Source organism: Aethina tumida, chromosome 3, assembly GCF_024364675.1.
Source record: "Aethina tumida isolate Nest 87 chromosome 3, icAetTumi1.1, whole genome shotgun sequence".
Classification (NCBI taxonomy): domain Eukaryota; kingdom Metazoa; phylum Arthropoda; class Insecta; order Coleoptera; family Nitidulidae; genus Aethina; species Aethina tumida.
The window spans coordinates 2,317,966-2,342,735 of NC_065437.1; the positions used below are offsets into that span (position 1 = coordinate 2,317,966).

Consider the following 24,770-nt stretch of genomic DNA (forward strand, 5'->3'; position numbering starts at 1 on the left):
GAATTAGTTGCATGCAAAAACGCTCATAGAACATAAATTACGAAACGCAACAATAAGAAAATGGAGAAGACATCAATCAAACGGGGAGTTCACACGCCCGAAGCTATGCAACCCAAACTACGCAGCAGTAATCCACTCCGTCCTGCCGAAAAATCGCCGCTCACTTTCCCAATAAACGCCGTAAAACCGAATTATTCACCAACAAACCGCAAAAACTCGACAACAAACCGAAATCACCGTCCATTTCCATCCATAAAACGGTCGCTTCCGCGATTCCGTTCATAAATGTACTTAATAATCGACATAAAAACAAACATAACAGTATCGGACAGATTGCATGGCACTGGCACCAGTAGTGCAGGAGGTAGATTTTTGGGTGGCGTTGTAATGACAGAAACTGGGCACAAGGTAAGCTTTTCGACGTTTTTTTTCTTTACACACAATCGATTATTTCGGCGTGCCAAAGGCTTTCGAAAGTCGACGTCGCGTATGTGGTGCGGTTTTTCGGCTCCGGTCCGATCGTAAATCGGGATAAATTCGAGAAGAAATCATTACTGCTGAAATTCACAATGGCGGTAAAACGTGACGAATGGACGTGGTTTATAAATATATCTTGAGATAGTTTTTTTTGGTGCATATATACGGTTACTTATGGTCGATAGGTCGAATTTGTGCTTCCAATTGGATTTGTACGTGACATGTAGGTTGAATGGGGTTATGTGATGTGGTGTTAAGGACCTTTAATAAAGGGCACATAAGTACAATGTCGTCAACATTCCATAACCGTCATATCTTGCCCTTTTATACTCGAATAATGGAACGTGACGTTGTTAAAAGTTATTCGGTAAAAATGCCATAATGCATTCTTTAAAGTAATTGTACTGAAGAGTAGGTAACTGTTTATTTTCTACTTGAATACAGTTTTAGGTCAAATAACTTTAATTTTAATAGCAGTTCTAGTAACATAAGTTCCTAATATTCCTGTTACTTTACATTTTTCATACGTTTACTCCGCAAAATTTGTTCTCGCTGAATTGTTGACACTTTAATTTTTTGCTTACTAAGACATGTTGACCATCGGTGAGTGATTAAAAGTGTGCACACTCTGTTTATTTAATTAACAAGACCTGGAACACATAACAGAATTATGTGCCCACCCACCCCGCACCCAAGCAACAGCAGTTAAGTAACTTTTGTTCGACAGGTATATAAATAAAAATGGATCAACAATTCTGTCTCCGGTGGAACAACCATCCAACAAACTTAACAGACGTACTAAGTAGCTTGTTACAACGAGGCGCCCTGTGCGATGTGACCCTGGCGTGTGACGGGGAGACGTTCAAGGCCCACCAGAACATCTTGTCGGCCTGCAGTCCCTATTTCGAGACCATCTTCATACAGAACTCCCACCCGCACCCGATCGTATTCCTAAAAGATGTCAATTACAACGAAATGAGAGCGCTGTTGGATTTCATGTACAAGGGTGAGGTGAACGTGTCGCAGAAGCTGCTACCCATGTTCCTAAAGACGGCCGAGGCCCTGCAGATCAGGGGCCTCACCGACAGCAACTCGCTGACCAAAAACGACGATCTGATCGAGAAGGACCGGCTGATGGAGCGCGATTCGCCGCCTAGTGACAAAAGGAAAAGAAAATCCTCTTCTAACTGTGATAATTCAATCTCCGACAGATACAATGACTCTCTGGTAAGTACTATTCGGTTAACCTTTCATTAGAATTGTTGTGGTCCTGTAGACAGTAGTTTCACATTACATTCTTGTTCATGTGCAAGTATTAATTGTTTTGGTCCTGAAGGACTCTTAATCGAAGTAAATTTTTCATGTACTATCTTAGATTACTCTTAATTGTGCAGAAAACAATGTAAATGTAATTGTGGTCCTGGACAAAGTATTTTTTACATTAAATTCTTTTAATGTGCACAGTACAGTTTAAAAATAATTGTTATGGTCCTCTAGAATACTTATATAAAACAGTTTTCTCCTTGAATTCTTGTACACTCATGTACATTTCTCTTGTAAAACGTTGTAAAAGTAATTGTGATCTTTAAGATACTTATACAAAGTAGTTTTCACATTAAATTCTTTTTTGTGCACAATTCTCTTCCAAATTTAAATGAGGACAATGTAAAAATAATTGGTTTTGTCCTGTAGGATACTTAGAAAAGGTAGTTCTCACATTAAGTTTCTCTTATATATGCACAATTCTTTTATAAAGTTATAAAACACTGGAAAAGTAGTGCTGATCCTGTAAGAAACTTATATGAACCATTTTTCATATTAAATTTCTATTTTTACATATTTCTTCTAAGAAATTCATTGAGAATACCTGTTATGGTCATGTAAGATGAAGCATTTTTTATATTATATTTTTGTTTTTACATAATTTCCATAAGAAATTAATTGGGAACAAGGTATAAATACATGTTCTGGTCTTGTAAGACTCTTAAACGAAGCATTTTTCATATTAAATATCTGTTTTTACATAATTTCTCTAAGACATTAATTGAGAACAATGTAGAAATATTTGTTATGCTCTTGTAAGACCCTTAAACTCTATTTCTACATAATTTCTCTAAGAAATTAATTGAGAACAAAATAGAAATTCTTGTTCTGGTTATGTAAGACTCTTAAACGAAACCTTTTTTATATTAAATTTCTGATTTTTACATAATTTCTCTATGAAATTCATTGAGCACACTTGTTTTGGTCATGTCAGCCTCTTAAACGAAGCATTTCTTATATTATATTTTTGTTTTTACATATTTTCCATAAAAAATTAATTGGGAACAATGTATAAATACTTGTTCTGAACTTGTAAGACTCTTAAACGAAGCATTTTTTATATTAAATTTCTGTTTTTACATAATTTACCAAAGAAATTAATTGAGAACAATATAAAATTACTTGATCTGGTATTGTAAGACTCTTCAACGAAGAATTTTTTATATTAAATTTCTGTTTTTACATAATTTTCCAAAGAAATTAATTGAGAACAATGTAGAAATATTTGTTCTGGTCTTGTAAGACTATTAAACGAAGCATTTTTTATATTAAATATCTGTTTTACATAATTTCCCTAAGAAATTAATTGAAAACAATGTAGCAACACTTGTTATGGTCTTGTAAGACTCTTAAACGAAGCATTTTTTTTATTAAATTTCTGTTTTCACTTAATTTTTTTAAGAAATTAATTGAGAACAAAGTACAAATACTTATTTTGGTTCTGTAAGACTCTTAAACGAAGCATTTTTCATATTAAATTTCAATTTTTGCATAATTTTCTTAAGAAATTAATTAAGAACAATGTAAAATTACTTGATGTGGTATTGTAAGACTCTTCAACGAAGAATTTTTTATATTAAATTTCTGTTTTTACATAATTTTCTAAAGAAATTAATTGAGAACAATGTAGAAATATTTGATCTGGTCTTGTAAGACTATTAAACGAAGCATTTTTTATATTAAATATCTGTTTTTACATAATTTCCCTAAGAAATTAATTGAGAACAATGTAGCAACACTTGTTATGGTCTTGTAAGACTCTTAAACGAAGCATTTTTCTTATTAAATTTCTGTTTTCACATAATTTTTTTTAAGAAATTAATTGAGAACAAAGTACAAATACTTATTTTGGTTCTGTAAGACTCTTAAACGAAGCATTTTTCATATTAAATTTCAATTTTTGCATAATTATCTTAAGAAATTAATTAAGAACAATGTAAAATTACTTGATCTGGTATTGTAAGACTCTTCAACGAAGAATTTTTTGTATTAAATTTCTGTTTTTACATAATTTTCCAAAGAAATTAATTGAGAACAATGTAGAAATATTTGTTCTGGTCTTGTAAGACTCTTAAACGAAGCATTTTTCATATTAAATATCTGTTTTTTCATAATTTTCTTAAGACATTAATGAAGAACAATATATAAATACTTGTTCTGGTCTTATAAGACTTTTAAACGAAGTATTTCTCGTATTAAATATCTGTTTTTACATGATTTTCTTAAGAAATTAATTGAGAACAATGTAGCAATACTTGTTCTGGTCTTGTAAGACTCTTAAACGAAGCATTTTTCATATTAAATATCTGTTTTTACATAATTTGCTTAAGAAATTAATTAAGAACAATGTAAAAATACTTGTTCTGGTTTTGTAAGACTCTTAAACGAAGCATTTTTCATAATAAATTTCAATTTTTACATAATTTTCTTAATAAATTAATTAAGAACAATGTAAAAATACTTGTTCTGGTCTTGTAGGACTCTTAAACGAAGTATTTTTCGTATTAAATATCTGTTTTTACATGATTTTCTTAAGAAATTAATTGAGAACAAAGTACAAATACTTATTTTGGTTCTGTAAGACTCTTAAACGAAGCATTTTTCATATTAAATTTCAATAATTACATAATTTTCTAAAAAAATTAATCGAGAACGGTGCAGAAATGCTTGTTATGGTCTTGTAAGACTGTTTCTACATAATTTCTCTAAAAAATTCATTGAGAATAGTGTAGAAATTCTTGTTCTGGTTATGTAAGACTCTTAAACGAACCATTTTTTCATTAAATTCCTGTTAATACATGTTTATCTTCAGAAATTAGTTGAAAACAGTGTATAAATAATTGTTCTGATCCTGTAAGAAACTTAAATGACACAGATTTCACTTTGAATTCCTGTTTATACACAGTTTCTAATGAAATAAATAGAGTACAATGTTGAAATATTAGTTTTGATTTTGTAAGAATCTTATTCTTCAGTTCTCACATAAATTTTATTGAGGACAGTCTAAAAATAATTGTTGTGGACCTTTAAACACAGTTTTCATATTAAATTGCTACTTGTACTGGGAATAATGTAAAAATACGACTAAACGTGTTTTTTTCTTCCATGTCCAGACTCCATCGCAGGGCAACAACTACAAAGGCAGTCCGACATTGCCCCGATTGAATCCGATATCGCCGGTCGATAGGGAATCGATGGGGGCGGAGGACATGAGAGTCGCGTCGCCGCTGATCAAACAGGAGCCGGGACAGGATCTCAGTCCGCACGTCGATTCGTTCCATTCGATGTCTGAGGCACTGCAAACTGTAAGTAACACATTTTGTTTTACCTGTTCCGACTCGTGATAAACAAATCTATGAGTTTTTATAAATCTTATAAACGTGAATGTGTGATTTGTTTGGTTAGGTTAGGTTACACACATCAAAATCAATTAATATTTATAATGACTCACTAATTAATAGTTATTTCATATATAAAATTGCGTCCTGAATCAGAAAATGAAGATAAAAATAAGAACAGTTGAGATATTGACTTAATAAGTTATATTTAGTTCCAAATATGGCCGTTTATAATTAGGAATCTGTAATTTTTACATCCAACCTTAAAGAAACTTTTACTTCCTGCTAGTTTTATTTACATCATTATTAAATGATGTGCAGTACAGTAATGTTGAATGAGAAGGTTTAATCAGTAATTTACAAATAAATTGCTGTTTATCAAAATCAGTTTAAAAATGTTAGATATAAACATTTAAATAAAAATAGAGGAATATAGTGATTTATCAATTTTTAGTTATCTTGGTTATTATTGCTTAATATTTGAAGTAAATATATTAAAAATGACTTTTATTATCAGTTTATTGAATGGGATTGTTTTATTTTAAATTTTTGTACTAATTCTCTGACCACCATTGTGGGTGGAACTTTTTAAACAAATTTTATTATTTCAGTTTAATAAGGAGGAGTCATTTAATATGTTGTTTGATAAACAAAATTTTATGTTATTGTTAATTTCACACACATAAAATTTAATATGTTTGTTAATAACGACAGTCCACTGCATTTTAAAATTGATTTTGTTTTGATGCAAATTAACCGACACTGTGTGTGTGTGTGTCAAAATTAATAAACACTAATAAATAATTTTTAGTATTTTCTATATTATATAATTAAAATTATTCATAAAATATTATAAGACCCACTTCTAAACTTGGTGTGATTTATGGTAATTTACACATGTTGTACCCAATCCCACAATATTTTGATTTATTAATATTTATGCATTAAATAAATTTTATTACGTACATAATCATAAATGCAAAATGTGAGTGCCTATTATTTATATTAAATCAGCTGTAAAACTAATAAATTTTAAGTTTAAAAGTTTATAAATTTCCTTGATGTCAGTTTCGTACAAAACATAATATTCTACCTAAAATGGTGTTTCTTGAGGAACATCAGACTAATAATTTTACAGACTTAGCTATGTAGGATAGTCATAGTTTATTGGTTAAGATCGATTATACGATTATGATGTGAACCATTTAAATACATTACGGGCAGTTCCCATTTTAGAAAGATGCTTTAATAATAGAGATCGATCAATTGTCTCAAAGGCTGCTAGGCCGGAAATATTGTTTCAGTGATTTTATGTGAAACAGTTGTTGTAAGGCATTTATCACGTAAAAAAAGTTTTATTTACTTTATTTTCTGGGTCCACTTTTTAATAATTTATTATTTATTTATAAAGTTGACTCACAAATATTGATGTATTTTATAAATGAGGCTTAAACTTACTGCTTAATTTGACAGCTATCTTAAAAATATTTATTTTATATTGTTTAGAAAAAGGGAATTATTAAACATTGGCAAACTATAGAATTTTTGAGTTTTTATTTAGTTGTTCATAACTTCTACATTTTTAGACCTATTCTGATTAAATGTCAATTATTTTAATTCCTAACAGAATAGACTTCAATTTCTAGAGAAGAGACTCCAAGTAAAAAATTTCTTCTTGATGTAATTTACAACTGAAACTAAATTGTGTAGTTTTGATAAAAATAACACAAAAATATTCATAAATAATGGTTAATCCTATACGATAAAATGATAAACTGATAATAGGCAAAAGTGGTTAAGCCATTTTCTAAATATTTGTTTTATATTATTTAAAAATAAAAAGGAGATTATTAAACATTGACAAACTACAGAATTTTAGTGTTTTTATTTAGTTGTTCATAATTTCTACATTTTTAGACCCATTTTGATTAACTGTCAATTATTTTAATTACTAACAGATCAGACTTCAACTTCTAGTAAAGAGACTCCAAGTAAAAAATTTCTTCTTGATGTAATTTACAATTGAAACTAAATTGTGTAGTTTTGATAAAAATAAAACAAAAATATCCATAAATAATGGTTAATCCTATATGATAAAATAATGGACTTACAATAGGCAAAAGTGGTTAAGCCATTTTATAAATATTTGTTTCATAGTATTTAAAAGTAAAATGGGGATTATTAAACATTGACAAACCATAGAATTTTTGAGCTTTTATTTAGTTGTTTATATCTTCTACATTTTTAGACCCATTTTGATTAACTGTCAATTATTTTAATTACTAACAGATCAGACTTCAACTTCTAGTAAAGAGACTCCAAGTAAAAAATTTCTTCTTGACGTAATTTACAAGTGAAACTAAATTGTGTAGTTTTGATAAAAATAAAACAAAAATATCCATAAATAATGGTTAATCCTATATGATAAAATAATGGACTTACAATAGGCAAAAGTGGTTAAGCCATTTTATAAATATTTGTTTCATAGTATTTAAAAATAAAAAGAGGATTATTAAACATTGGCAAACCACAGAATTTTTGAGTTTTTGTTTAGTTGTTTATAGTTTCTACATTTTAGACCCATTTTGATTAACTGTTAATTTATTTAATTACTAATATATCAGACTTCAACTTCTAGTAAAGAGACTCCAAGTAAAAAATTTCTTCTTGACGTAATTTACAAGTGAAACTAAATTGTGTAGTTTTGATAAAAATAAAACAAAAATATCCATAAATAATGGTTAATCCTATATGATAAAATAATGGACTTACAATAGGCAAAAGTGGTTAAGCCATTTTATAAATATTTGTTTCATAGTATTTAAAAATAAAAAGGGGATTATTAAACATTGGCAAACCATAGAATTTTTGAGTTTTTGTTTAGTTGTTTATAGTTTCTACATTTTTAGATCCATTTTGATTAACTGTCAATTATTTTAATTACTAACAGATCAGACTTCAACTTCTAGTAAAGAGACTCCAAGTAAAAAATTTCTTCTTGATGTAATTTACAACTGAAACTAAATTGTGTAGTTTTGATAGAAATAACACAAAAATATTCATAAATAATGGTTAAACCTATATGATAAAATGATAAACTGATAATAGGCAAAAGTGGTTAAGCCATTTTATAAATATTTGTTTCATAGTATTTAAAAATAAAAAGGGGATTATTAAACATTGGCAAACCATAGAATTTTTGAGTTTTTATTTAATTGTTTATAACTTCTACAATTTTAGACCCATTAGATCAGGCTTCAACTTCCATTAAAGAGTTCTCCAAGTAAAGTTTGAATAATATTTTCTATGCATTTCAACAAACAATCTATAAAGCTGTTCAACTTATTTCAACTTTTCATTTCATTTTCATATACAGTGCATTATTTTATATAAGAAACTACTAAATTAATGAGCTTAACATAATATTTCCGCGATTTGGGCATTTAATTTAATTAAAATTTAACATTTTATTATAAAAGAAATGTCACACGTACTAAAAAAAAAAATTCGCAAATCGACAATAAAATATAATCTCGTAGTTTAAGTTAATGAGGATATGTGTAAATGCAAAACAGTGATGTGTTGTATAAGTTGTGACATAGTGTACGATTATGTATAAACGCTGCCTCTCCAAAATAACAAAGAAGGAAGGTTATCCAGTGGTTCAAGTCCGTTGAATCGTTCTTTATTCATAAAACCACACGCCAAAAACGTACCGATTTTATGAATGAAGAAACCGACATTCGCCAAAAAAAAAAAAAGACAGAGCATTCATACATATCCTTTCCTTCTTTGTTAACAGAACTTCTCGTTGGGGGAGGTAGTTGTTGAACAAGTGCGAACGAAAGAGGAACCGTCGACGCTGCGCCAGTGCCTCGAGGCGCCGCTGGCCACCCAACGATCGCCGCTGCCGCCCGAGTACGCCACCCTGTCGCAGTCGAGCACCGTGGACAACATTGCGCAGATGCCGTCGCTGTACTCGCGCACGCCGCTCCCGGTGCCGCCCGAGCTGACGCGACACGGGCAGGAGTGCTCGGTGATCAGGACGCCGCAGCAGGCGGCCAAGAAGCGGGGCAAGAGCCGGTTCAATCCGTCGTGGCTGGAGTCGTACATCTGGTTGCAGTACGACGCGGGCCAGAACAGGATGTACTGCAAGTTTTGCAGGAAGTGGAGCGGCTGGATACCGGACATCAGGACGTCGTTCGCCGAGGGCAGCACCAACTTTCGATTGGAGATTGTCAACCACCACGACAAGTGCAAGGCGCACAGGCTGTGCGTGGCTAAGGAGTATCAGTTCGAGAGCAACAGGAACGTTCCGACGACGATGAATTAGGGGGTGCCATAAGTTAATCTTCACTATGTATATTACTTTGTTCGTAGAACAGATAGTTGCTTATTGCCGTTTACTATTATACTTTAATTAATTAATTAATTAAGAATATTATACTGCCTAATTAATTGGTGAGCTACAATTTCTATTGTCTCCTTATTATACTTATTATTCAAATAGTTATTTATTTGAACTTACCATTACACATACTTTTACTTAAATCGTTGTACATATTACATAAAAAATTGCAATATTCTTGTAATATAATAATATTATAATATATTTTGGATATAAATATAAAATATGTATACATAAAAACTTGCTGTGGTAAAAAAGGCTAGTGTCATATTTGATAGTAACAGTTATTTAAATAGTCCTTAAATTTATTGTCTTAAGGAGGACTACTTCTAAATCGACCTATGTATACTTATGTAATATTTTTTTAGTATATATATGGATTGTTCGAATTAATGTTTTTATTGTCTATAGTTTGTAATATTTTGTTATTGTTATCAGGCTTCTTTAGATTTATGTATTTCTTGTACTCAATAAAGAAATATCAAGATGCTTTATTATTTTTATTAAATGTTGATGTTGTTAAATTGTAGATTAATTGATTTTATTTAATCTAATCAATGTTGGATGGCTGTAAAATAATGAACAAGAAGAATGTCTCTTCTTGTTTCCATGATTAATAGTTTAGCCATTCAAAATTGACCAAAAAGTATTTTTATATTAGTTTATATTAAATTAATCTAATATTTAACTGGTTATTTTTGAATATTTACATATATCCTCCATTTTCCCCCTTTCCCAACGTTTATAACATTTTTAAAATTGTGTAAAATATGGATAAAAGTGCCTGGTTGGTTAAATTTTAAATTAAGTGATTAATTTTGTTGAATATTTCTAAAAAATATCGCCCAATTAATCTAATATTTAATTAGTGCTTCCACATTTACTTCGTGTTTGAATTTTTTTTTTAATTTTAGCATAAAAATTGCCAAATTATTTAGTTATTTTTGATAATATATTGAAGAATTTTTAAACCCAATTAATTATAGTGGAATCTATTTGGGATAGCTGTAAAATAATGAATAAGAAGAAGAGATTCCACTTACAATATTTTAATGAAGCCACACTAATACCTCACCATTTATACTAAATGTAAGACGTGTCAATTTGTTGAAGTGAATAGGACAAATATTTCGTTTTATTCACTTTATTGATGTTTATGTTAAAATTAAATTAATCTAATATCTCACCTTTTCAACATCTCTAACACATTTAAACTTGTTTAAAATATTTGATAAAATGCTGAGTTGTTTTGAAATTGATTAAAATATAATTTTTATATAAGTGTAAATTAAATTAATCTAATATTTAACGGCTACTTTTTATTATTTTTACATTTCCTTCATTTTGTACCATTTTCAATATTTCTAACATTTTTAAACAATATCGGTATATATTCTAAGAAACTTTAACTGATATTAATCTAATCTTTTATCTTATTTTTTTTAATTTTTTCAACATTTCCATCAAATTAACATAATACAGAATTAATTAGAAGATTAGTAAAGTAGGTTGAAATTAATTTAATAAGATTTTTTATTGCTACATTTTGTTTATTTTTTTATTTCATTTATTTTCTACTTTTTCCAACATTTCTGACACTAAAATTTAATGCTCAAATACATAATTTCTGTGATATCATCACAAATAAATTAAATTAAACTATTCTTTTATTATTAATATATAGGAACATTCTAAAATTAGTTTCTGTTATTCAATAAGAGACTGAATTACTTAAAATATTTATTAAATAACTAATTAGAGTTGTACATTAATAAAATATACTTTTTTCAAAGTTGAAATTAATTTAATTAGATTTTTTATTGCTATATTTTGTCTATTTTCTTATTTCATTTGTTTTCTACTTTTTCCAACATTTCTGACACTGAAATTTAATGCTCAAATACATAATTTCTGTGTTATCATCACAAATAAATTAAATTAAATTATTATTTTACTATTAATATATAGGAATTAGTTTATGTTATTTAATAAGAGACTAAATTACTTAAAATATATATTAAATAATTACTTACAGTTGTGCATTAATAAAATATACATTCATCTATGTTAAAATTAATTTAATCAGATTTTTTATTACTACATTTTGTCTATTTTCTTATTTCATTTGTTTTCTACTTTTTCCAACATTTCTGACACTGAAATTTAATGCTCAAATACATAATTTCTGTGTTATCATCACAAATAAATTAAATTAAATTATTATTTTACTATTAATATATAGGAACATTTTAAAATTAGTTTCTGTTATTTAATAAGAGACTGAATTAATTAAAATATACATTAAATAATTAATTAGAGTTGTACATTAATAAAATATACTTTTGTCTGGGTTGAAATTAATTTAATCAGATTTTTTATTACTACATTAAGTCTATTTTCTTATTTCATTTGTTTTCAACTTTTTCCAACATTTCTGACACAGAAATTTAATGCTCAAATACATAATTTCTGTGTTATCATCACAAATAAATTAAATTAAATTATTATTTTACAATTAATATATAGGAACATTTTAAAATTAGTTTCTGTTATTTAATAAGAGACTGAATTAATTAAAATATATATTAAATAATTAATTAGAGTTGTACATTAATAAAATATACTTTTGTCTGGGTTGAAATTAATTTAATCAGATTTTTTATTACTACATTAAGTCTATTTTCTTATTTCATTTGTTTTCTACTTTTTCCAACATTTCTGACACTGAAATTTAATGCTCAAATACATAATTTCTGTGTTATCATCACAAATAAATTAAATTAAATTATTATTTTATTATTAATATGTAGAAACATTTTAAAATTAGTTTCTTTTATTTAATAAGAGACTAAATAACTTAAAATATATATTAAATAATTAATTAGAGTTATACATTAATAAAATATACTTTTGTCTGGGTTGAAATTAATTTAATCGGATTTTTTATTGCTTCATTTTGTCTATTTTCTTATTTTATTTGTTTTTCCAACATTTCTGACACTGAAATTTAATGCTCAAATACATAATTTCTATGTTATCATCACAAATAAATTAAATTAAATTATTCTTTTATTATTAATATGTAGAAACATTTTAAAATTAGTTCCTTTTATTTAATAAGAGACTAAATAACTTAAATAATTAATTAGAGTTGAGCATTAATAAATATACTTTTGTCTAGGTTGAAATTATTTAATAAATTTGTTCAAAATACTTTAAACCTTATTAAATTGTAGATTTATTAAAAAAAATTTTTATCTATTCATACATTTTCTTCATATTCCACTATTTCAAACGTTTCCAACATTAAACTTTAATGGTTAAATATTTAAAATTCCGGTGAAATGCATGTAAATTGTTGATTCAACTTTTTTAATTAACATAGAGGAACAATTTGAGTCATAAACCACTAATTAAAATATAATTTTAACGACTAAATTGTAGGTCACACGATGTCCAAGTGCTTTTTACAAATCCAACCAGTTTTGGTGTAACAAAGAGCACAAATCAATACACGGCAAACCATATGGTGTGTTGCCAGGTTCAATGGCACCTCATCCATTCCAACATTTCTTCAACCTCAAACCCACATTTCAGCACATCAGCATATGACGGCACATGCGAAATTACGATTTGAACGAAACGTTAATTATTTTATGTCTTGCGCAGGGGGGAAGCGTCAGCGTCCACCCGGACGACATAAAGATGCTGGGACCGCACGGGATGACCGAGGCGCAGGAGACGGACGCGCCGCCCATACCGCCGCCGGAAATCACCGACACTATTGACGGTGAGTTGGTGAAGACATCCGCTTGCACGTACGACGCTTTATTTATTTCATTTTTCCTGTTGGAGTTACCGAAGGTGCCGATTTTTAATTTGTACAAAGTCCCGTGTGTAAATACATGTACATCCTTGTTGACTTAGTGCTTGATTTGTTGTTGTTGTTGTTGCCTGGATGTTGGATTTTAATAAGGCCACAGCAGGACACTTATTTTTTGCCTTACTAAAGTTTAACTTTGGAGTGTATTTTTGGCATGCCATACGTTCAGCTTGGTTTTTATTAGCTTATTTTCTTATTGTTCTTATTAACATTTACTTGTTCTCATTGTTACAAAACGTTGTTACTGAAATAGTTAAAGAAAACCATTAAGTGCAGGTTAAAAATGTGTTTGGTGACGAAGTGTTCCATTTACAATAAATGTGAGTATAAATATTTACATGACGTACATGAAGTAATTAAAAAATTTTATTTATATGTTTCACTGAATTTTATTTTGTAGATTTTCTAGTCTTCTAAGACGAGAGGGAACCAAACTTGATCAGCAACTAAAAAACAATCATACATACTGACGTGCATTTTCATTTATAACAATAAAACTAGTTTACACGTTTTAAAGGGTAAAAATTACTGTAGAATTCAAAAATGTTTATGGTTTTTTAAAGTTAGCCCCCGTTTTGGAAATATACTCTCAAAAAAACTAATATTTTACCCAAATTATAGTCTGTAAAAGGGATATTATTGAAGGGAATTTGTCCTATATTTTTTTAATCTACAAAAGAGACATTTTAAATTATTGACGACCTCATTGCTACAATAGTTTGGTAACTACGACATACTGAATATAAAAGTACGATTATTTTTCGACTTTTTTAGCATATTACCAAATATTAAGTATCACAAGAAACAACTTGACGGTGTTACATACATTTTGAGCTCATACACCTATATCTAGGAGGAGACATTAAATGCTTACAATTACTTAATTAAAATAGTGTATTAATGTTGTAACTGAAATTATATCAAATAAACCAATTTCACCTTCTTTTTTTTGGGGGTTTTAGGTGTATTTTATTTTCAATATATGGTACAAAATAGTGTCTATTAGTTCACTATTTGTGCTGAATTTTTTTACACCTTCTGCAGTCAGTTTCTTGTACAGCAATAATCACTCAGTATATCTCCATAACAGTTCCACAATATAATAAATAAATTTTTGTGAAGATGTTCACCTTGTCCTTCACATTCAGCTCCTAAATCAAGAGTAAAGTATTCTAGATAAGAATATGGAAATGTATTTGATATCTTATATTTACAGTAATTAAATTGTGGTAAGAATGTTCACCTTGTTCATCATTTTCAGCTCCTAATTTAGGAGGAAAGTATTTTAGATGGGAGTTCAGAAATGTATTTTTAAGGACAAATTGAGAGTTACAGCCATAATGATTTTAAAAGTAATAAATTCTTAACAATTTTACACAATTATCATCCCCTTTATTGCCCATAAGAACATGAATAACAGCCTTAAAAGCCAACCTAGATTGTAGGTCATTTTCATTTAATATCTGGACAAATCATCATTTTTCTGCATCAGATTACTGATCTGAGTGTCTAATTCTATAATTCATATCTTCATTCCAATACATGTTACATTTACAGTAATTAAATTGTGGTATGAATGTCCACCTTGTTCATCATTTTCATCTTCTAAATTAGGAGGAAAGTATTCTAGATGAGAGTACTTTTGAGGACAAATTGTCTTCAGATTTTTAAGACTATAGAGTGGACTACTTGTTTCCATACTAACCTTCCACGAAAATCTATAAAATAGGGAAAAATTGACATGACATACTAATAAGTAATACACGTCACTGTTTCAATAAAATGACAGTATTTACTCAATGAAAAGTTCTACATCCATGTTAATGGGATCAAAATGTTTGCAAAGAAGTCCTCTATAGATTCAAGTTAAGAAAGCATTACTTGTGATGTGTAATCTGTGATTTTTGGTACTTGAAAGTTAAAAAATATTGGGAAAAAACGAAAAAATTCCTTTTTTTTTTTTCGTATTCAGTTAGTCACACTTAACTTAATACCATAATTATGGGTCTATATAATGGTTTAAAATGATTTATATACAATTTTTAAGTAAGTTCAATAAAAAATAATGATTTTATATCCCAGTCAGTGCCACAAAGTGGTCCAAATCTCAATAATATATCAAAATCGAGGCCTAATTTATAAATAAAACCTTTAACATGTTTGAATTCTGCGTAAAATTTCACTATAAAACATTAAATAATTAATGTTTTAACGCCCTCAGCGACGGTTTAAACATGCCCACCTAGCGCTGATTTGCATTGGTAGTTAATTGGTAGTCGTAGACGTGTTGGTGATTGTGGTTGATGACGGGTGATCTCTCTCTGTTCCAGCTGAACAGGAACAGGAGTGCACGCCCGCCACAACCCTAGAGACGCGCACGAACGATCTCTTCGATAAGATCACGAACACACTATTCGGTTGTAGAATATGCGGGAAAAGGGTGACCAACAAGTGGCACCACTCGACCACGCACAGGCGACAGGTGAACAGGTGTCCGTGTTGCCATCAGAACTTCACCAGGAAAGACAATCTGAAGGTGCACATTAAGTTGAAACACGGGAACGTCGCCTGACATATTCGTGATATTGAACTTTTTGTACATATGTAGGAATATACTTTTGGAAAACGACCTGGTTTTATTAATTCGGATCGCCCACTCGGTCGGGCTCGTGGTTCTCTCTGTATCTAGTCGTGGTGGTCGGTCGCTGAAACTGAAATATACACACTTCCTGGATTAATTAATAAAAAAAAGTGCGAACGATTTATTTATTTATTTAAATTTTGTACATACATAAAATTAAGTTTTATTTTTGGTTTGTATATTAACAAATATTTATAAAAATATACTATTTTATTGGTGCAGGGTGTTCCTTATTTTTCTTCCGGATTTCTTCACACGTGCATGTAGTTTATAAATTTTTCTCTCATTTTCCGCAAATAATCTAAAACAAATAACTAAAATGGCTCGGCAGCTTCCTAAAATCTTTATACTACCAGATATTATACAAAACTGTTTTTTTTATTTGTGGCTTAAAAATGAACATTTTGTTTTGACTACCCTAAATTTTTACTTTTTGGCCCAATTAAATCAATCCTTTAAAGAAAATTTATTAATTAAATGAACCTGGTAGTCCATTATCATATTACCCAACTTCACTTCATAGTTTAGTTGTTGGAAAATATCAATCTGAATTCAAAATTTGTGTTTTACTAAAAAAAAATATTCATAAATTTATATTTCATTGATCACCAAATCTCAATCCAATAATTAAATCAGAATAATTGTTTTCGATACTTTAATTTACTGAAAATACTCTTAAAATCTTTATTTTTCTTTAATATGAACATTACTATTTAATCACCAAATTTCAGTCCATATTTTGACTGTTTAATAATTAAATTGTATTAAAATATTTGTCTATATTCGTATTTATTGATTAAAAAATGTTTACTTCTATTTATAATTTATAAAAAATACTCTTAAAATTTTAATATTTCTTTAATACGGACAGTTAATCACCAAATTTAAGTCCTTATTTTAACTATTTAATAATTAAATTGGATTAAAATTTTTGTCTATATTCTTATATATTGATTAAAAAATAATTATTTCTATTTATAATTTATAAAAAATACTCTTAAAATTTTAATATTTCTTTAATATGAACAGTTAACATTTAATCATCAAATTTCAGCCCAGATTTTGACTGTTTAATAATTAAGTTAGACTAAAATTTTTGTCTATATTCTTATTTATAGATTAAAAATGTTTATCTCTATTTATAATTTATAAAAAATACTCTTAAAATCTTCATATTTCTTTAATATGAACAGTTAACATTTAATCACCAAATTTCAGTATATATTTTGACTGTTTAATAATTAAATTTGATTAAATTTTTTTTCTTTATTCTTAGTTATATATTAAAAAATATTCTTAAAGTCTTCATATTTGATTGATATGAATAATTATCATTAAAATCACCAAATTTCAGTCCAAATTTTGATTTGCTAATAATAAAATTATATTAAAAATGTTTGTCTATATTTTAATTTATAAAAAGTATTATTCAAATTTTCAAAAATTTTTTTGATATTAAATTACCATTTAATCACCAAATTTTAGTCCAAATTTTTTGATTGTCTAATAATAAAATTAGTCTAAAAATATTTGTCTATGCTTTAATTTATAAAGAAAACTCTTTAAAACTTCATATTTTAATGATATGAACAATTATCATTTAATCACAAAATTTTAGTCCAATTTTTTTGATTGTCTAATAATAAAATTAGTCTAAAAATATTGGTCTATGCTTTAATTTATAAATAATATTCTTTAAAACTTCATATTTTAATGATATGAACAATTATCATTTAATCACCAAATTTTAGTCCAAATTTTTTGATTATCTAATAATAAAATTAGCCTAAAAATATTTGTATATGCTTTAATTTATAAAGAATACTCTTTAAAACTTCATATTTTAATGATATGAACAATTACCATTTAATCACCAATTTTTAGTGCAATTTTTTTGTTTGTCTAATTATAAAATTAGTTTAAAAATATTTGTATATGCTTTAATTTATAAAGAATACTCTTTAAATCTTCATATTTTAATGATATTATGAACACTTATCATTTAATCACCAAATTTTTGTCCAATTTTTTTGATTGTCTAATAATAAAATTAGTTAAAAATATTTGACTATGCTTTAATTTGTAAAGAATACTCTTAAAATCTTCATATTTTTTATGATATGAACAATTAATTATCATTCAATTACTAAATTTTACTTCAAATTTTGATTCTCTAATAATAAAATTAGATTAAAAATGTTTGTGTATATTTTAATTTATACAAGTATTCTTAAAATCTTAAAAATATTTCATTGATAATGAACAATTACCATTTAATCACCAAATTTCAGTCCAAGTTTTTTGATTGTCTGATAATAAAATTAATTTAAATGTATTTGTCTGTTTTTTAATTTATAAAAACTACTCATGAAATCTTCATATTTCATTGATATGAACCATTTAATCACCAAATTTCAGTACTTATTTAGATTGTTTAATAATAAAATTAGATTAAAGGTTTCTGTCGATATTTTAAAATATAAAAATAGTCTTAAAATATTTATATTTTATTGACATGAATAATTACCATCTTATCACCAAATTTCAGTCTAAATTTTGATTCTTTAATGATAAAATTACATTAAAAATGTTTGTGTATATCTTGATTTATTATAATCATCAAATTTCATTCTAAATATTAATTGTCTAATTATAAAATTATATTAAAAATTCTACATTTTAATTTATAGAAAAATACTTTTAATATCACCAAATTTCAATCCATGTTTTGAATGTTTAATAAGAATATTATAAATAAATAAATAAAATATTAAATTCAATAGAAAAATAAACAATTATACTATAATTGTTGAGCCATTATTATACATAAAACATAGTTTGTAACATACTATTGGGCTTAAAAGAAAATAACAAATAACGACGTAAATATTGAGTTCAGATTATATTTTATCAAATGATCACAACGTTTCTCCCTTATTATTAGGTGAAATTGCATGAAAATAGAATCAAGAATGATACAGTTTAAAAAAAAAATGAATTAAAATTAGAACTGGTGGTGAAAACAATCTGTAACCAGACGAACAAATCTGTACAAAAATAATTAGCTATGATCTGGTAGTAGAAAGGTTAACTTGCTCTGGGGTGCACTGTCACTATACTGCTGTCACTATTAATATTAACACTACCTACTATACTAGTGCATAATTTAAATGATGATGGTGAACGTGTAGAGTTAAAACAGTTGTTTTCGTTTTTGCAGGTTCAAAAACCTGGCACATGCGGCTTACGTTTGACAAACTGCCGGGTGGGTGCAACCTGCACCGGTGCAAGTTGTGCGGGAAAATAGTGACACACATACGCAACCACTACCACGTGCACTTCCCAGGCAGGTTCGAGTGTCCGCTGTGCCGAGCCACGTACACACGCAGCGACAACCTGCGGACCCATTGCAAATTTAAGCATCCGCGCTTCAATCCCGACACCAGGAAGTTCGAGCCGCCCACTCCCCCGCCCCCGCCCCAGATCGCGAACGACTCGCCGGCCGACTGATTCCGGCTGCTGCGCAACCACCAGCACCACCGCCACCGCCACCACCACTACCGCTATTCATGCTGCAGCGGCGGGAACCAGAACGGTCTCGGCGACGACCACTTGTTTTATTATTAGCTAATTCTCCTCCAAATGTACCTTGACACGGAACCACCCCCTCCCCTTTTTTTAACTCGCCCCCCAGGCTCCGGAAGCTGGGCTGCCAACTAATCTACTATTACTAAAGACTTGCACAAATTAAGGAAATGTTTTTGGACCATTCTTTCTACGCTCATCGTCATTGTTACTACTATTATAAATCGAGGACAGGCGGATGTGCTCTGTTGCGACTGAATCGTCATTTTTTTTATTATTATTATTATTACTATTATTATTAGTAGAATGAGAGAAAAATTAATTAATTAATTAATTAAAATTAAGTAGATTATCTGCCCGATTTAATAATATATCTATATAAATATATATATATATTTATAGTCCATTCTAAGTTGGAGGCAGACAACACCCTCCCCAACGCCCTGTGGATAAAAAAAACACCCCCCCAAACAAATGAAATTTCTCTATTCTAGTCTTATATTATACATTACTTCAGTTTCCCTCCTTGACTTGAACTTGTAAACGAGGGTGTGTCCGCCCCCCGACTTCAAACGAATGAGATGATTCTACTACAACCTAAGAATGTAATATCTGTGATGTCGAGTTGAAACACTCAATTAAACCTAATTCTTCTGCTACGAAGGATTTCATCATGGTAGTTTAATAAATAATTATAAAGAAAAAATAGCTTAAAACCCGTCCGATATAATTGATTTTGTTGCACGCTCCCCGGACAACCCCTTTTTTGAGTACTTGTCCGGGTCGCCTGATTAGACGACGATAGTCAACATTTTTTTTTATTATTATATATCTTTATTTATCTTTATTTAAAATATTTGCCAAACTAACTAGTTATACTTATTAAGTGCAATTTATAAATATTATATACTTTATATTACCTCATATTCTCATCTCATTTATTATTATTATTATTATTATTATTATTATTATATAGTTATATATTATATACTAGGGATAATTATTAATTACTAAGAGAATCTCCTTCGAATTTCTTACCTTTGAAAGGTGTTTGCGGCCTTTGGATAGTTTAATTAGTTACTTTAAATAATTAATTTTGGTTAAATTTACGTTTAGGTCACTAGGTTCGAAGAACGCGTGAATTAAATTCACTTTAATTTATTTAAACAAACAAAAAAAATAATAATCTTATTAACTTGCGTGATATGTTTTTCAAATAACGGTACCTTATATTGTACATAACTTGGTTAAATTTGGTGTTACAGGTGTGGTTTTTATATTAAAAATAAAAAGAGGGTTTTGTTTTTAAGAAGATTGCTTTATAATATATTATCAGATGTTAATTTTACAATTATTTCTAGCGCATTAACTCTCGTATAAGTGCATTTTTTACTTTTTAAAATCTTGTTGTTAGTTTTTATATTAATATACTATCTTATACTAAAGATTTCTAATATATACATTTATATTATTGGCATTATAATGGAATAAAAGTGTTTGGGTAAGAGCAACTAAAAAAAAGTAAAAAGTATGTGATAATATAGGAATGGTGCTAAATAACCTTGTATAACTACTTGAGATAATTATGAAATGTGCAATATTTAGTTTTAACTTTTAATTAGTTAAACTGGAGAGGTCTAAATCAGTGCAACTCACCAACGAAATTAAACAAAGTTAAAATCAACGTGTGGTTTACAATGTCCAAAATTGAAATTTTCAGTCTATTAGAGAATGAAATTGTGCCTCTACATCGAAGACTGATCTACTGTAGTAACTGGTTGAGTCCGGTGACAAGTTGACGATTTAGAGCTCCGACGACCTCTCGTTTAAACTTTGTACAGATTGTAAAAATACTGTTAAAAGAAAAAAAACCTATGTATATTTGAAAGAAAGTATGCTGTGGACATGTTTGTTGTTGTTACATTTACTTCAGAAGACGTCATTTAATTTCACATTATGAATATGGTTGCGGTTAACTTAAATAGTTAATTTATATTTTATACTTATATACATACATATTATTAAGTTTTGATGATGATGTGGACCGTCAAATTTATTTGGAAATTTTGATTTAGTGTGCAATAGTGTAATTGCAGGAAATGGAGGTTTTGTTGTACTTTTATTTTGTGCCAATTTACCATAAAATTCATGAAAATGCTCAAAGATCAAATCATTAATAATAAAATAACAATAACTTGTTTGCTTTATTAAATTGTTTTCATTGTTTAATGTTACTTAATTCTTACATTTAGTGTTGAATCATTATATCATTACTTGATATACATTCATTCAAAGCATTTATTATGTATTTTATTAATTTTTATTAAAATGGTGTGTTTTATTAACGACTATTATTTTCTGTTCAGCCCCAACAAACTAAAACTAACGTGCTTTAAGTTGAATTAAACTAAACTAAGGTAAGTAGGATAGTTTGTTTGGTTTTTTGTGGGTAGTTTGTGTGACGTGTAAAATCACACACTCTTGTATCGTGTACCAAAAGGTTTATTTTTGTTAGTTGCGTCCAAACTAGATTTATTGCCATAAAATTGCGCGTGTTACCCAGCGAGGACACTCAAACTGGGTAATATATAAAACAAGCCGGGCCATAAAGTCAGTGAATAAACCTGTTGTCCTTTTGTTCCAGATATGAAGTGCTACAAGGTGTCGCAACTGTTCGAACGCGTGGGCAGCATGGACGAGCGACGCAGATGCGTGCTGTGCGGTAAAATCGTGAGCAACACACGCAACCACTATTACGTGCACTTCCCCGGTCAGTACTCGTGCACGCACTGTCCTGCCGTGTACACGCGCAGCGACACCCTGCTACTGCACATGCGCACCAAGCATCCGACGGTTGCCTAGCTAATGTTCAACGAGTAGGCATGTAGTTCAATTTGTTAATCGACCAAAATCTACAAATTTAACGAGAGACTGAGTAGATTTTTACACGAGACATCATTTATTGGCTGGTGTGCGCTGCTGATGCCAAAACCAAACTAATTTGTTGTATACAACGAACTGAGTTTTGTCAAACTTATACACATAATTCAACTAAATAACTAAATGTTTTACTAGTCATTGTTATTGTATATTATTAAATGAAATGGTAACGAACTGGATCAATTCTACTATATAATGCTCATATTCCTAGTTTAAAAAAAAAAACTAAATGTTGATATCAAATGTGTGCAATATTTTTACAAAAAAGCATATATTGTCTGAAGAGCAGTCTCAATATTTTTTGATGCCTCAATTGTGCTTAGAGAATTTGTAAATACTGAAACTAATTTCGTTCAAATCAAACCACCGTCTAGTCCATTTAAAATTAATCCCACAATAAGGTGCCAATATTTTATTTAAAATAGACTAGTAAATATGACAAATTAATTAATTATTAGTCGACTCCGGCCATCACAAAACGTCTGACTGTGTCAAAACACTGGAAATGCTCAGAGTGGTACCTGAAACTCATTAAAAACTGTTTTAATTTGTGATGGCCTGGCTCAAGCAATTTTTAACTTTTAGTGTTAATATCCACTTTTGTTAATATAAAAATGTTTTTTATTGTAGTGATTTTAATAATATTAATAATATAGAATTTGTGATTATCATTTTAAACTGCAGGTAATTTAGACTTTGTTGTTAGCCATGGTTTATTTACCCCCATTGAGTTTAGTATAAAATATTTTTATATTATACAACTTAGACTTTAGAATTAAGCAATGTACAAACAAAATATTGTAAAAAAAAGGGAAATTACTATAGTTGGTACAAGTTTTTATTAGATTGTGTACTGATATTAGTTTTTAATATTAACTAGTCATAAGTTAGCCAAATGAAATTGCCAAATCATTTTAAATACTAGTCATTTACCACCACCAGGTGATTTATTTTATTCAGACTTGTGACTTTAGTTAACGACTAACTTACTAAAATTAAAACCACAAGGAAAATAGAGTACTTCTCTTGTGAATTAGCGGCCTAGGATTCTATTATAGACGACGATTTATTACTATAATTACGTACTATGATATTTTTTATATGTCTAAAAGATCACTAAAGAAATGTAATGCCAAATTTAGTTTGTAAGGGATAATATATGTTCAATTTTGTAAAGACTAGAACAATTTGTATATTGTAAATGATATATCATAATCAGGGTATGTATTCAAGAATATTTAATTTAATTTATTTAAAATAAATTATTATCTGTATTGATTTATTAATAAATTGTATATTACAATTAACAATTAGTGTTTTGCTTAATTCTCTCTCGTTTTAGATGCCACCGAAACATCCATGGTATGTACCCATTTTAATTAAGCCTGTTATGTGTGTTGTTTACTCGTGAACCAACGCAGGTTTTAACGTAAACAATTGTTTATTACCAGAGCCCAGCATGGGATCGGCCCTATCCTACATAGAAATGTTCAAGCCGTCCCCCACGAACATCCTGTTGTGGAGGTGCAAGGCTTGCAGCAAAGAGGTGTCGAACAGATGGCACCACTTCCACTCGCACACGCCCCAAAGATCTTTGTGCCCGTATTGTCCGGCCACCTACAGTCGCATTGACACACTAAGAAGCCACATGAGGTCCAAGCACATGATACTGATGAAGCAACCTTTGTAAATTTAATTTTACGTAGCTTATACAGTTCCATGTTGTAGTGTGCTTGTGTAAATATTGTAATTAATGTGCGGAATTAACCAATGCAGTAGATAAAATTCTATAATAGTTCAGTTTTATTCATGTAATTGTATAATAGCTGTGATATAAAAAGGACCTAATTGTGTTACTTGTAATCTTGTTCAAGTCAAATTAATGTGATACTTCTACAATTATTAAAAACGACAATTTGTGGCATATAATTGAATCTAAATTGTTCTCCAGTAAGTTATTGTTAACTTAGATATTACAAAATCTAGTAAATTTAGATTCTTTATATACTCCCATAAACATATTATATTAAATGTTTATGCAAATTATATACGTAAGCTTCAAATATTATATTTATAATGGTTGAAGACAATGTGTGATATTTGAGTTGCTAAATTGATGTAATTAATGTGTAGTATTATGGATGTTAACAGTATAAAATTACTATGTAGTTAGTT

The 24,770-nt window shown here is 28.7% G+C and overlaps 1 protein-coding gene across 6 annotated transcripts; it reads left to right on the forward strand.

The window, feature by feature from the left end:
• On the forward strand, positions 1–24,285 carry LOC109601173 (sex determination protein fruitless). Of its 6 annotated transcripts, none has more exons than XM_020017395.2 (5): positions 7–408; positions 1,205–1,704; positions 4,914–5,105; positions 13,216–13,336; positions 15,760–16,058. In XM_020017395.2, the coding sequence occupies exons 2-5, from the start codon at positions 1,219–1,221 to the stop codon at positions 15,999–16,001; spliced, it is 1,041 nt and encodes a 346-aa protein (XP_019872954.1). In that variant the 5' UTR covers positions 7–408; positions 1,205–1,218; the 3' UTR covers positions 16,002–16,058. The 6 variants fall into 6 exon arrangements, with proteins under 6 accessions (XP_019872951.2, XP_019872954.1, XP_049821319.1 ...); XM_049965362.1 differs by lacking the exon at positions 15,760–16,058 and adding an exon at positions 24,047–24,285 and having other exon boundaries at positions 9–408; XM_020017394.2 differs by lacking the exon at positions 15,760–16,058 and adding an exon at positions 19,291–21,996 and having other exon boundaries at positions 12–408.
• The last annotated feature ends 485 nt before the right edge of the window (positions 24,286–24,770 follow it).